Raw genomic sequence first — 16,158 nt, 5'->3', positions numbered from 1 at the left:
GTTCTCCTACATATTGTTTGGGGCATTTCTTGCATGAAATTAAATATATTACATTCGAATGTTCACATGTTAGATGTTCCTGGATCGGGTACCTTTTATTCGTAGAGTTGCTTACAAAATAATGAGTTTCTGATATAAAGGGACATGTTTTGCATCTACTGGACAAACATGGAGCACTTCTTAAACCTGGAGGTACTTCGGCATAAAGTCTGTTTTTAGCTGCTATCTGTGCTAAGGTGGAATTTTTTATGTTTCATAAAAATCGTTTAGAGTACCCACGCACTTTCAGTTTTGAGAAAACAATCGTACAGGCTTGGTTGAAATCAGAAGATCTTGTACAAATTCGATGAAATCGTAAAACTTGTGACTTAATTATACCAGAAAAGGTATGTTTTGGGTGAAAGGAGCTCTTGTGCAAGAGTTGATGAGAATCAGTTTCTTTGAAATACACTTTAATATCCAGTTTATTTGTTTCTGCTATGGAATCTCCCTTAAAGACTGTGGTATCGAGAAATTCTATGCTTTTGTCACTCACTTTTGCGGTTAGTTTGATAGAAGGATGGTGGTTGTTGAGAATTTCAAAGAATTCCCAAAACTGTTCGATAGAATAAGTCCAAACCATAAAAATGTCATCCAAAAAGCGTCCGTAAAAAAGTGGGTCAAATGGACAGAGGGGCAACACCTCACGTTCCCACTCTGCCATGAAAAGATTTGCGTACGAAGGGGCGAATTGTTTGCCCATTGCTGTCCCTGAAGTTTGTAAATATGTTTTACCATTAAATGTGAAATCGTTTCGACTAAGACAAATCTCTAAAAGCTGTAGAATTACATCGTCGGGTCTGTTTGGATCTGGGTTTCTATTAAAAGCTTTCCGAACTGCCGTTAAACCAGTAGTGTTATCGATATTGGTATACATAGAAGAAACGTCGATAGAAATTAAAATGGCATTAGAGGGAACTCGAAGATTTTTATTTTATTGACAAAATCGGTTGTGTCTTTAAGGTAGGCGCGATGTTGGCATGCTAGAGGTAGTAAGAAATGATCAATGTATTCTGACACTGCATATGACTCACTACCACAGTCAGATATAATCGGGCGGCCTTTAGGGATTTTATTCGAGATAAACCACTCCTTGGTTGGATTCTTATGGATTTTAGGCAAAGTGTACAAATGTCTCTCGCGACAATCAGGTTTGGCAGACAGATAGTCATATTGTTTCTGTTTGAGATAACTAGTTTTGACTTAATCGGCAAGAATATTATTAATCATGTTAGCAGTTTCTTTGAAAATTGGTTTCGGTAAAATGTTTAGGATTATTCAGTTGATTCTCTGTTTCTGAAACGTAATCCTCCCTATTCAGAATGACACAACATGAACCTTTGTCACTCTTTTTAATAACAATGCTATCATCTTTCTTAAGTAAGTTTAATGCTTCCCGTTCCACTCGTGTGAGATTAGGCTTTTCGTGTGTTATGGAAAGGTTCACTGTTTGGCTATTCATACTCGCAAATGCTTTCAATATTTCAGGATGGATGGCGGCCTGAGGGGGTGTCCACGTGGATTTAGGAATAAACATTGTTCTAGCACCACGTGGGGGGTGGTTTCGAAAAAAATATGTGCAGCTAAGATGGTCGGAGATAATTCAAGTTAGCTATCTTTGGTGTGGGAATAAACTTAAGTCCACGGTCTAAGATTGAATGCTGAAGGGGTGTGAGAATTTCGCGGCTCAAGTTAACTACAGTTTGGCCTAGCGGTGGACTCTCAGTATTTTTTTCCCCAGTAATTAGTTTAAAGACTTACTCGATGCTTGAAGCTGGTGTATCCAAAACAAATAGATGCTGTTTGCTGTTTCTGGAGACCAATGAAGATTATCAACTGTTTCGAATTCTTCTTCGTAGGGTGGTAAGATTGTTGCGCTGTTGATACTGGACTCCATCATCATGTTGTTGAGGGTGCTGAGGTTCTGTTGTGCTTTCTTCGAGATTTTATTTGAAATGGGTATACATGTGAAGAGGATCTTGGAGTTTGGGAAGGTTTTGTTGGCTGTGGCGATTAATTTCTGGGCTTGGTTAAAGGAGGTCTTTGGTATCTGATCACGGTTGTTGAGGCCTACATGAAGAATAATGGTATTAGGTTTGGGATCATGGTCGTATGATTCCAGGATTGACTGTATGTGATGGATTTGGGCACCGGGGTAAGAATGTATTTCGGTGTCTGAACTGGTTTTGGTAATTCGATTCAGGTTAGATGATCCAATTATTAAGGTAGATTTCTTTAGAGCAGTAGTTTCCATAATGATTTGTCCTTGGTTTGGTGATAATACGGTTTGGTAGCGGATATAATGGTCGTCGACGGTGTGATTGGTACTGGTTTGGTAGTTGTTAGAATTGTAGCATTGGGAACGGACTGGGATCTGGTTCGAGGAGGGGAAGGTCTGGATACACGTCTCGACTTAGATGGAGACTGAGGGGTGGTTGCTGATCCAAAAACGCACAGAAGGAAGAAAGGTTGGCGGATCCTGGATCACATACCGAAGAAAAAAACACTTAATTCTATTGATAATTCAATAGTACCACCAACAACAAGCACATTCTGGGCGAAACATCAACCTCAACTCAATAAATAAATATTGGTTAATTAATGGACCTGCAGCAGTTAGACACTCTATATCTAAAAGTATCACTTGTTCTTAATTACGAGGCAGACCGACTCCACAGATGATGAACGATTTACCAGATGATCGAGTTACATAGTCACCACCATTCACCTACTCAGCTTGCTACCTCTTCGGAACATTTTACATAAAACTCTGAAGATCTGCAGTTAAAGATATGGTTTGATATTTTCTTGTCAATCCAGTAGAGCAGTCCACATCGAAATACTACACACAAGGACAACAGACTCTGTTAAAGTAATCGTAATCGTTCGGATCGTGGTAGCCAGATTATTGGAGCTGCTACAGAATTAGATAAGCTAACAGCAGAATTGAATCAATCTCTTATTAAAGAAGACCTTTTGAAGCTGTTTGATTGCAAGTATCCCTTATGTACCACATGGAACGCCAGATTCATAGTATGAGATGAGTTTTCAAAGCTTTACTTCATCAACATGAAAAACAACTAAATGATGAATCATTAACTACTTTAATGGTAGAAGCTGAAGCTATTATCAACGCAAGACCACCAACTGTCAAATCCATAGCCGATCCTGAATTGAAACCACTAGCTTTGGCTAATATATTAAACATGAAATCTGGTGTTGTATTACCACCACCAGGTGTATTTAACAGACAAGATTTGTACCTTCATAAACAGTGGAAAAAAGCCCAGTACACCATTAACAAATTCTGGTCCAGTTGGAAGAAAGAAATTCTTCAACACAATCAACCGTAACAGAAATGGCATAAACCAGTTGGTAACTTAATAGTTCGAGACATAGTCCTTTTAGTAGAAGAAATACATGGCCTTTGATGATCATTGAAAATGTATATCCCAGTCAAGATGGTTTAGTGAGAAAGGTGGATGTGGCTACAACCAGAGGTGACATTAAACTAAAACGTAACAGTGCAACTACCAAACGAAAATGAATGGTATTCTCGAGAGCTGCTAACCAATAAATATTCCTAGTACCAAAAGATGTTTAACTTGATGAACATAGTGTTTTGTGAATAGACAATATTTGGTGTTAAAAGGACTTTAGGAGGACTTTATTTGTACTGGAAAAATCATCCAAACTTTTTATTTGTCTGAATTTTTGAGGAGCCATGTTAATGTCGGTTAAAATCATGTAACGATATTGCGAGTTGATATTAACTCGGTATATATAGCTGGGCCGATATGAGTGTATTTGTTTGTAATAAGGAAATACATTTGGTAGGTCACATGATTAACAATGTTTTTCTGACAACATTATTTTAATGACTTATACAGAAATTGTCACATTCGGGTAGCTTACATTTGTGGCAATTCATATCAGAACTTTTTTATACGCCCACATGAAATATGGAGCGTATATTGCCGTCACCCATGTCCGTCGGTCCACAATTGCTCGTAAACACTCTACAAGTCACAATTCTTTTCGGATTTGCTAATATTCGCTAAACGATATTGAAAATCGATAAAATCGAAAAATATTTAATATGAGTTAATGCCCTTGTACTTCAAAACGCGTTCGATTTTTAGCTCGTAAACATGCTACAAGTCACAATTCTTTACGGATTTTGACGAAACTTGGCATGAGTGTTGGTTATCACCCATGGATAAACCATATTGAAAAACAGAAAAATTGAAAAATATTTAGTATGAGTTATTGCCCTTGTTCTTGAAAATGGTTCAAATTTTAGCTTGTAAACACTCTAGAAGGGATAATTCTGGACGGATTTTAACGATTTTAGCTTGAGTGTTGGTTATCATCCAAGGATGAACCCTATTGAAAATCAGAAGAGTCTAAATATATTGAGTATGAGTTATTGCCCTTATTCTTGAAAACACGTTCAATTTTTAGCTTGTAAACACTCTAGAAGGGACAATTCTGGACGGATTTTAACGATTTTGGCTTGAGTGTTGGTTATCACCCAAGGATGAACCCTATTGAAAATCAGAAGAGTCTAAAAATATTGAGTATGAGTTATTGCCCTTATTCTTGAAAACGCGTTCAATTTTTAGCTTGTAAACACTCTAGAAGGCATAATTTAACGAAATTTGGCTTGAGTGTTTGTTATCACCCATGGATAAAGCTTATTGAAAATGAGAAAAATCGAAAAAATATTAGGATGAGTTATTGCCCTTGATCTTGAAAACTCGTTAAATTTGTAGCTCATAAAAACTCTAGAGGGCATGATTCTTACCGAATTTTGACAAAACTTGTTTTATTATTCATTACCGCGCTGAAGATTGAATATTTGTCTTCTAGAGTTCTCACGAGCTTAAGATTGAACACGTTTTCAAGAACTAGGGCAATAACTCATACTCAATATTATTCAGTATCGCCCTAAAGAGTTCAAAAGAAGTGTATGACTGAAGGTTGAATATTTCATACTGGTGATTGTTACTGTACTGCTAAATATTTATGTTCAAAATCAAAGCTGCCAGTGGGCATATATTACCTTGCCTGGCAAGCTATCTTTATTGAATAATTTTCAAAATATTTTTGTAGTTATTTTTATTGATGATCTTTTTCTCTAGGAGCCTTTTTAATATGCAATTTACTTCATTAAATTGTTTATCTAACTGATGACCTTCTTTCATTCCTGCTAATATTATTTGTAATCTATTAAGCTTATTCCTCTTTGTTATCTGGTAAAAAAATTACACAATTTCCATAAAGTTATCCATTTCAATTATAATGTTGTCATTGTAGTTGTCATCACTGTAATTGACATCATTGTAATTTACTATCACTGTAATACAATTTTTCTAATTCTTCTTCCAGTTTTCTTAAATTTTATGGTCCTGCTATTCTAGTTGATTTAAGAATTTTTACATAAAATTTAAATCATCAAAACTATAACCTTCTTCATCGTATCCATTCATACGATTAATCATACCTGTAATGTCTCTCATGGACTATGACACTGGATTTAACCATAACATGCATAAAGACAAAACACTATTTAAAGTACGACTTTACTTCTTAGAAAACATCAACATCTGGTCTACATAACATGTGCATTATACATAATAATCAATCTTCGATTAGACGTAGATAACTCTTGCATAACTAATAAAGCCTTGCTAAGAGTGACAGAGTTATCTGACTTTCATTTATGATACTACAATCCCTTTCTTTTATCTAAATTAAATGAAATGAAGTAGTTTTTGCTACACTTAATTGTCTTTGGAAAAACCACAAAAAGTATTGAAAACTGAAATGTCTTTCTAAAATTGCCGTTAATACTTATAAACAAAAAATTATTTGAAAACATATTTATTCACAAGTTTTAATTAACTAGGTCAATATGTAATCGTTCAGCTTCTCTGGCAGTTAACGAATTCTAGTCGGCCTGCTTATTGCGATAGGTTTCTCCGATTTCTCATCTGAATAAGCCTCATTTGAATTTTCCAAAGACTGACTTTCATTTAACACATTTTTCTCATTTGACACATTTTCCTCATTTGACACATTTTCATTTTGATTTGACATATTTTCGTTTAACACATTTTCATTTTGATTTGACACGTTTTCATTTAACACATATTCATTATGATTTGACACATTTTCATTAAACACATTTTGCTTTAAAAAACTTGGGTCTCAAATTTTTTTACTTGTGTTATATTCCTCTTATATTGAACACCTTCATCCGATTGCACTATAACACTATTTCCGTTTTTCTTTAATAACATCATAGGTTTCGGATGGAATGTTGTGGAAAGTTTATTTTCCTTTTTCTGTTTCAGAAGCACTTTATCTCCCAGTTGTAACGAACTATTTACAGCGTTTCGTTTTTTGTCGCCGTACATTTTGCCTTTTTCCTTATTTTCCTGATCCTTGTCTCATACTTCAAAATCGTCCACTGTTTTTTCTAGTTAGGGTAACTTCGTATGTAGTTTCCTTCCAAAAAGTAACTCTCCTGGGCTGTCTCCAGTTGTTGTATGTGGGGTCGAACGGTGTGTGCGATTTTAAGCCATTTCAAGAATGATCTATTTTGTCATTCTATTTCGCCATTCGCTTGTGGTCACAATGGAGTTATCCTTCGATGTATTATTCCGTTTTGTTCACAATACTGTTTAAAATAAACGGTCCCAAACAATCGGCTGCAAGATGGTCCCGTGGTCGCAACAGTAACCGTGTTCTCTGGTTTCGACACAGGCTGCTTCATTATAACCATGCCTGGATGACCTTCATGACCAAGTTTCAAAATACGGTCTCGGAGTCCAGTTGGTACCACTATCCTGGTTCCACGAGGTACTAAATTTCCTAAAGCACACAGTTCAGATTTAACAGTCAAATATTTTTTATATTTCAGATCAAACCATCGACCATTTCGTAAACATTTTCGAATGTCCTCGAATTCCTCGTCAGTAGTGGAACATCGCTCTATTTTGTTAATGTTCATAGCAACAGGGGTGGATTCATCCACTATCATACGCAAATACTCTTCTGTTTCGCTGTCTATCGGCTTCTGTTCTTTTGTAGACAGCAGGCGTGTCAAAGAATCAGCAATATTCTTCGCATCCGATATGTGTTTCACAACATAATCATAAGTCTGCATTCTCAGAACCCAACGTTCTACTCTTGGGCACGGTTTTGATTTAGGTGAAAAAATCCTTGTTTCTGAACAAGTACGGCACCCAAGCCAACTGGACTAGCATCGGCTATCACTTGGGTTTCAGCATTTATATCAAAATACGCTAGGCTTGAATCACTCGCTAAACAATTCTTCAATTTGTTGAATGCGATATCCTAGCTGTTCTGGTCCCCAATTAAACGACTGGTGTCTCGCATAAGTCTGTTTAACGGTTCGGCAATAGTAGATAAATTCGGAATAAATCTTCCGGTAAAGGTTTACAAGTCCCATAAAACTTTTAACTTCTGTGACTGTCTGCAGTTTGCGTGCTTCTTTAATCGCCTGAACTTTGGTTTCTGACACTCCAATACCGTGTTCCGATAATGTATGTCCCATAAATTCTATACGCTCCATATTGAACTGACATTTATCAATATTAAGAGTGGGTCCTTTTTCCTGTAATCGGTGAAGCAACTTTTCTATGTTTCTGTCGTGTTCTTCCTCAGACTTTCCATGGACAACAATATCATCGTAAATACTGTTAACGACTTGTAGACCTCATAATGCCTGGTGAATAATCTTGTTGTACATTTCTGGCGCACAACTTATGCCAAACATTAAATGTTTATATCTGAATAGTCCTTGATGAGTCATAAATACGTTAATGTCCCGTGAATTTGGTGACAACTCTAGTTGATGAAAAGCCCACTTATTATCAAGTTTACTATATACTTTGCTTTGGTTCAAATCTTGTAGAATTTCCTCCACGGTAAGTATAGGGTACCTTTTCTCAGACTACGGCCTCGTTCGCTCTACGCATATCTATCCATATATCTATCTATTTTGAGGTATTGCCCTTGACTTACGAAAAACGCGTCAAAATTTGGTTGTGAACACAATAGAGACTACAGTTTTCATCCAATTTCAATGAAATTTGTTGTGAATAGTTATAACGATGAGATCTTGGACAAGTACAAATTTGGCTATCTCTCGATGAACGGTTTTTGAGTTATTGCCCTTGACTTATGAAAAACGCGTCAAAATTTGTTTGTGAACACAATAAAGACTACAGTTTTCATCCAATTTAAATCAAATTTGGTGTTGATATTTATAATGATGAGATCTTGGACAAGTTCGAATTTGGCTATCTTTTGATGAATGGTTATTGAGTTATTGCCCTCGATTTATGAAAAACGAATTTAAATTTGTTTTTGAACAAGTACAGTTTTCATCCGATTTCAATGAAATTTGGTATGAGCAAATTATAATGTTGAGATCTAAGTTAAGATTGAATATGACAATTCTTCGATCAACGGAATTTGAGTAAATACAATTAACAGTTGTGATGTCTTCCTTTCGTGATTTGTCCCATCTGTCACTATGGAATTGCCCACAAGTGAATTCAGGAATGAGGAAGAATTTGGGGTGAATTATAAGTGAATAGTAAGGGGGAATTGTACAACAGTTCCAAAATGAAATCACTCATCCCCAGAATGACTTGTGTGCTGATGTTCTCCATCTGGAGCAAAGTACCAGTTCATGTTGCTGACAAAGAAATTGTCGACACAACTGAAATCTGAAATCCTTCTGACCAGTTTCATTACTGCAACCAATCATTACTCCTAGGGATATATTACTTAATTATCATGCATGGAATAGTTTCACACTACTAGTAGTGATGGGAAATGGGTTGAAAATCATAATCGACATTGACATCGGTTTTATGTTACCGATTAATAATCGGTTAATTAATAGATGGTGGAAACTGATAATTTCATAGTATTTATAACAGTTTTAAGGTCAGGGAATGCTCAAATTAGGTAGCTTCCTGGAGGGAAGAAATGAAGCCATATTCCCTTGCATCTTTAATTATTTAGAAATTGCGCAAATAGACCACCAGATGCTATTTTTAGATTCCATGAGTGTCCAAATTCACATATTATAAAAACATATTTGCGAATAATTTTTATCAATAAAAAAATTTATACTGACAACACAAATAAATGTGTTTAACATTACTAATGGAAATAAAAATGAAAGGCATGTATCAGTTTGATTATTCTATGATAAACTGGATAATCTGAGAAATTTTATTTATGATATTGGATGAAGGAAGAATATTTTCAACAACAGTACTCTACAACAGTACCGAACTAAAAGTGCCATTTTGCATCATAAATTGAATGCATATCTTCTTTAAAAGTTCCTTTATTGAACAGTTAGCTGAATACATTCAAGTATTTTCGGCATTTTGTCAAGTCATGTTTGTTTACAAATAAATGTTAAGGCCGATTGTGTAGAGTTCATGGTTCTAGACTGAATACTTTTCAATTCAAACCTACAGCGTTGTATGAAATTTGGTGTCATTCATTTTTTTTTTCGGCAATAGATTTTAAATACAAATTAGTCAAAATTTACTTTTAACCTTGTTAATGAATTGGAAATTCAAAATCAACTCAGGACTTATCTTCCCCAAACGATCGTAAGGGTCTTTTGTTTGAGAATAATTTATGAAAATAAATTCCTGCATTTTATGCAATTGGTCTCCTAATATTACTACGTTTTTACAAGTAACTACAGTGGCGTATTTAGAGGGTAGTGCCCTGGAAAAGCCAAAAAGGGGGTAAAGGTGCCCCTCACCCTCGTCTTGAAAATGTGTTTAGTTATAGCTTGTAAACACCTTAGAAGGTTCAATTATTGACAGAATTTGATGAAACTTGGTGTGAATGTTTGTTATCACTCAAGGATGAACCCTATCGAAATCACTCTAGAAAGGTTCAAATATTGACAGATTTTTATGAAACTTGGTGTGAGTTTTTTTTATCAACCATGGATGAACCATATCAAAAATAAGATGAGATATTGTCCTTGTTCTTAAAATCACATTCAAGTTTTAGCTTGTTATCACTCTAGAAGGCCCAATTCTTGACAGATTTTTGACGAAATTTGGTAAAATTATTCAGTATTGCCCAAAAAAGTTCAAAAGAATTGTATGACTGAAGGTTGAATATTTCATACTCGTGATTGTTACTGTACTGCCAAATTTTTTTATTTAAATTTAAAGTTGCCAGTGGGCGTACATTACCTTGTCTGGCAAGTTATCTTTTTAGATGGAAATGGAGACAAAGAATAAGAATTACTATGGCTGGACAACATGATAATGAAGATCCAATCGGATTACATGATCAACAGTTGAAATTTCCAGAATATAGATTCACAGAACATGTAGGTGAAGATGAAGCAAGTCGTTATCCTATAAGTGTATCTCAAAATCGAGGTGGAGAAAGGATTCTGCCAGTAAGAGCTTTAAATGAAGTTTTTATCGGTGAATCTTTATCTTCAAGGTAAGTCCCTTTTATTTGAAAACAAATGTGGACGTATATTGCCATTGCCTCTTCAGTCTGTCAACATTTTGTGTAAACACAATAAAGACTACAGTTTTAATCAGATTTTTACTCAAATTTATATCGATGAGATCATTGTCAAGTTTGAATTTGACAATTTTTGATAAACAGTTTTTAATTTATTGCACTTGACATTAAGAAAAAAAGTGTCAAAATGTTATAAGCACAGTAACTACAACACCACAGTGTTCAAAGGCAACAACTTTCTTTCTTCTAAAAAATTAGACATTAAAGTATTTTTTAAGGAAACTGATACCCACCAACTGTTATACAAAAGCTCGTTCCACCTGAAACACACATTTTCTGGAATAATTAAATCTCAAATTCTAAAATTTCATAGAATTTGCACCCAACAGGCTGATTTTGAATCCGCCTGTAAACTAGTTTTTGACAATTTAAGGGAGAAGGGTTATTCCAAAAGGTTTCTTCGAAAAATTAAGAATGACACGCTTTCAGACATTTTGAGAAAAAATGACCCCCCTCCACCTTTTATTGGATTCGGTTCATTTCCCTGTGGAGGTCCTACTTGTTGCACATGCGAACACATACATGTTACCAATTTTTATACGCCCACATGAATATGTGGTCGTATATTGTCGTCGCCCCTGTCCGTCGGTCCGTCCGTCAACATTTCTTGTGAGCACTATAGAGACTACAGTTTTTATCTGATTTTGATAAAACTTGGTGTGATGCTTTAGATTGATAGTTCGAATTTGACATATTTTCGATGAACGGTTTTTGAGATATTGCCCTTTACTTAGAACGCCTTGAAATTTGTTAAAAATTCGTTAGCAGGATTGAAGCTACAGTTTTCATCCGATTCTGATGAAACTTGGTGTGATCATTGGAATTCATAAGATCTCGGACAAGTTCTAACTTGACGCATTTTCGATGAACGGTTTTTGAGTTATTGCCCTTGACTTTGTTAAAACGCGTCCAAATTTGTTAAAAATAGTTCGTGAGCAGGATTGAAGCTACAGTTTTCATCCGATTCTGATGAAACTTGGTGTGATCATTGGAATTGATAAGATCTCGGATAAGTCCTAACTTGACGCATTTTCGATGAACGGTTTTTGAGTTATTGCCCTTGACTTTGTTTAAACGCGTCGAAATTTGTCAAAAATAGTTCGTGAGCAGGATTGAAGCTACAGTTTTCAACCGATTCTGATGAAACTTGGTGTGATCATTGGAATTGATAAGATCTCGGACAAATTCTAACATGACGCATTTTTGATGAACGTTTTTTGAATTATTGCCCTTGACTTTGTTAAAACAGGTCGAAATTTGTTAAAAATAGTTTGTGAGCAGGATTGAAGCTACAGTTTTCAACCGATTCTGATGAAACTTGGTGTGATCATTGGAATTGATAAGATCTCGGACAAGGATAGACCAATTGCGAATCACTTCAACCTTTCCGATCCTTCCATTGATGACCTTCTCATCATGCCTATAGAAACAGTTTCTACGTCACCTAGCATGAAACCTAAGCTTAGACGTCTACAACGCGAAAGTTATTGGATCGATCAACTGCAGACTGTGAGTCCAAATGGACTCAACATTCAACATGATAACCAGATAATACCCTTTATAACGATATTTGATTCTACAGCTATCAAAGCCTCCATAATAGTCAAACGCCATTACGCGGAACTTCAGAACAAATTTCCCCATGTATACACGAAACGTTTGGTTGTAGCTTACAAAAGAAATCAAAATCTTAGCAGTTTCCTCCTTCGCGGTAGACTTGAACCATTGAACAATGTCCATTCATCCTAGGAGCAGATATTTCTTCAAATAAATGTATCATGTTATATCAATAAAATTAATCGATTTCTAAGTTAGATTTCAGGGAATACTTATTTCAGGACTGGTGTCATGACTATATACAGTATATTATATAACATGCAGTGTATGTTTGTGTGTGTCTTTTCAACTAAAATCATACTAAAGACTAACTAATTTTCACATAATTGATAGACTTATCTATTACTATGTGACCTAGGCAGTGCTTTCATTGAGACTGGTCTCAATACACCCTAACACTACAATTTTCATTTGATAAAATGTAATTTGGTGTGGTCATTTATATTGTTGAGATATTTGTCAAGTTTGAATTTTATTTCTCCATTAACAGTTTTTTTAGTTTTTGTTAGTGAGTACAATAGAAACTACAGTTTTAAAATTTGATTGTAAGTACAACACAGTCTACAGTTTAAAAATTTGATTTTAAGTACAATAGAGACTACGGTTTTAAAATTTGAATGTAAGTACAATAGAGACTACAGTTTTAAAATTTGATTGTAAGTACAATAGAGACCAATCAATTTCCAATTACACTGAAATTTGGAATGGTGGTTTATGTTGATGAGATCTTGGATAAGTTTAAAAATGATGATCTTTTGATGCAGATTTTATTTAAAATAAAATCCATCAAAAAGCCGTTGGATCGCATTCTGATAAAAATTGGAAAAGATTAGATTAATCAAGAACATATACATTAAACTTATTCGGAAATGCAAAAAAGAATTCTATGAGAAAATTGACAATAAAATTAACGAACAGATTAACATGCATCTAAAGATTGGTCGCAACTTATATGCAACTCATATGTAACCACCCGTAGTAAACAACGGGGTCAAAGCTTGTACTGAGTTATGAAAAGCAAACTGTTTAAACGAATTTTTCATTAGAAATATGCTCATTAACATCAACATCTCCTAAGCAACTGGACCAGACTAAATCGGCAGAAAATTTCAAAAATCAATATCACATGAAATATATATGCCACTACGTAATCTATTTAACTTATCTTTAGAAGTTGAAAAAGTACAGCTTCTTTGGAAATCAGCTAATGTGACTATTTATAAAAAAGGTGATCCATCTGAATTCAGTAACGATAGATCTACAAAATGGTAAATAGTTCCACCATATCTATATTTATTGCTACCCCCCAAAGTAAATGATGTCACAACACATAATCTTAGAAACACAAACAGCTTTCGCCCCATCAAGTGTAACACTCAACAATATACAAGTTCTTTCCTTTCTTCTACAATTAATGAATGGAATTCTCTGCCTGAAAATTTAAATCCATTGGAACATTTAAAAATAAGCTGAAAAAAGAAGATCTCATCATTCCATATTATTATAACCTTGTAAGTAGACCCCTTCAAATCCTTCTCTGTCGTCTACGGAACATGAAAAGCGAACTGAAGTTTCACAGATTTCTAATGCACCTTTCTAACGATCCTTCGTGTTCATGTGGAAATTCCATTGAAGATTCGTACCACTATTTCTTAATCTGTCCAAAATTTACATTTGAAAGACAAACAACCATAAACTCTCTTCCAAATAATAAGATTGATATCAAGATCATACTCTTTGGTGACCCAGATTTTGACGATATTTTAAACTATACCATTTTCAATAATGTTTGTGAATATATTTCATTGACAAAAAGGTTTAAGATCTAAGAACTTCTTGTATATTTATGTAACATGGAACCTAGTAGGCTCTCCTGATTGTCTTCATACTCTACCCTTAATTCTAAATACAACCGCAAACATGCTTTTATAGAGATATTTTTCATATCCTATAGTGGTTGTTCTTATACTCATTTAGCTGAGTTATTTTCATATATCCTACTAGTCTAGTTGAGTTATTTTCATATCTTATAACTGGTTGTTCTTATACTGGTTTAGTTGAGTTATTTTCCTATCTTATACTGGTTTAGTTGAGTTATTTTCATATCTTATAACTGGTTTAGTTGAGTTATTTTCATATCTTATAACTGGTTGTTCTTATACTGGTTAAGTTAAGTTATTTTCATATCCTATACTAGAGTTCTTATACTGGTTTAGTTGAGTTGTTTTCATATCTTATAACTGGTTGTTCTTATACTGGTTTAGTTGAGTTATTTTCCTATCTTATACTGGTTTAGTTGAGTTGTTTTCATATCTTATAACTGATTGTTCCTATACTGGTTTGGTGGAATTATTTTCATATCCTATACTGGTTGTTTTATCCTGGTTGTTCTTATACTGGTGTAGTTGAGTTATTTTCATATCTTATAACTGGTTGTTCTTATACTGGTTTAGTTGAGTTATTTTCATATCTTATACTGGTTTAGTTGAGTTATTTGCATATCTTATAACTGGTTGTTCTTATACTGGTTTAGTTGAGTTGTTTTCATATCTTATAACTGGTTGTTTTTATACTGGTTTGGTAGTAGTACTAGAGCTTATATATTGGTCGCACGGGGATTCCCCATTCCATTTCATTTCATGGGGAAAATGTGACCAATATGTAAGCTCCCAAAAAAGTCCTAAACTCCCTACATTTCATAAATTCTTACACCAAAAGACCTAAACATCCTACATTTCATAAATTCTTACACTTATACACCCTACATTTCATAAATTCTTTCACTAAAAAAGACCTAAACTCCCTATAAATTCTTTCACCTATACTCCCTACATTTCATACACCAAAAACACCGTCAATCAATTTCCTACATTCCATCAAAAAAAGCATATTAAAAATACCCTTATTTAAAAATAACATAACATTTTTAATAGCCTCGTTTTTAAATAATGTAGAAGGGAGATAACTCTTTTTTGGAAACATAATTTCTTCGTTAAATTAACTCATTTAAAAAAAGGATGAGTTTAATTCTAAAACACGAACAACACAGATTCGAAGATTATTCGGTCAACGGTATATTTTCTTCATTATTTTCTCTAGGTAAAACAATAATTCCAAAAGTAGCTAGCTTTGTTTCAAACAACAAATCACTCATTTCAACCGGAGCGAAAGCCTTTGGCTCAATCGCGCAAGCGGGAAAGAGTATAAGCGACGCAGTGAAACAATCTGACGAGTTGAAAATATTCCAAATTCAACTTTCAAAGAGAGAATGCAAAGGGCTCTAATCATAAAACTGTTAAAAGCAAAGATGAAATTAGGCATGGGATTAGTGGATGAAATACACAAAGAATTTAGAAAAACTAAAAACTTTTTAAAAGTCAAAGTGTTTGAAAAAGATGAAATATGGTCAGCCGATTTAATTCATATGCCAGTCGAAAGAGAATTTAAATATTGCTGAACAGTTATAGATTTATATACGAGATATGTATGGGTTATTCCTTTGAAAAACAAAACAGGATTATCAGTCAAACACGCATTTGAAACGATTATGAAACAAGATTATGAATCTTTCTGTCATCCAGAAAAACTGTGGGTAGATAAAGGAAGTGAATTTTATAACAAAAATATGAAATCTCTGGGATTTGTAATTTACAGCACGCATTATGAAGGTAAAGCTGTAGTTATTGAGAGATATAATAGAACTCTAAAAAATAAATTATTCAAAAAGTTCACGGAATTGAAATCTCAAAAATGGCTTAAAATATTACCAGAGGTTGTAGATGAATACAATAACTAATCTTAACTTCCGCTGCGTTGCGTCCATATGCCCGGGAAATATACAAATCAAATCATTCATCTACCAAGTCAGCACACGAGCAACAT

At 34.3% G+C, this 16,158-nt stretch overlaps 2 protein-coding genes across 2 annotated transcripts; one reads left to right on the top strand and one right to left on the bottom strand.

Moving 5' to 3' along the window:
• Nucleotides 1–6,236: 6,236 nt before the first annotated feature.
• LOTGIDRAFT_137345 (hypothetical protein) lies at nt 6,237–6,494 on the bottom strand (the record flags this gene model as incomplete). Its single annotated transcript, XM_009047579.1, has 1 exon — nt 6,237–6,494. A coding segment is annotated over one exon (258 nt), but the record flags the coding sequence as incomplete, so codon positions are not given.
• A 3,875-nt stretch (nt 6,495–10,369) lies between these two features.
• LOTGIDRAFT_171386 (hypothetical protein) lies at nt 10,370–12,353 on the top strand (the record flags this gene model as incomplete). Its single annotated transcript, XM_009047578.1, has 2 exons — nt 10,370–10,572; nt 12,242–12,353. 2 exons carry the CDS (start codon nt 10,370–10,372, stop codon nt 12,351–12,353), a joined length of 315 nt encoding a protein of 104 aa, XP_009045826.1.
• Nucleotides 12,354–16,158: the final 3,805 nt, after the last annotated feature.

Source organism: Lottia gigantea (assembly GCF_000327385.1).
Source record: "Lottia gigantea unplaced genomic scaffold LOTGIsca_114, whole genome shotgun sequence".
In the NCBI taxonomy this organism is placed as follows: domain Eukaryota; kingdom Metazoa; phylum Mollusca; class Gastropoda; family Lottiidae; genus Lottia; species Lottia gigantea.
The sequence above is the reverse complement of the archived record's forward strand: the minus strand, read 5'-3'. Positions and strand labels throughout refer to the sequence as shown.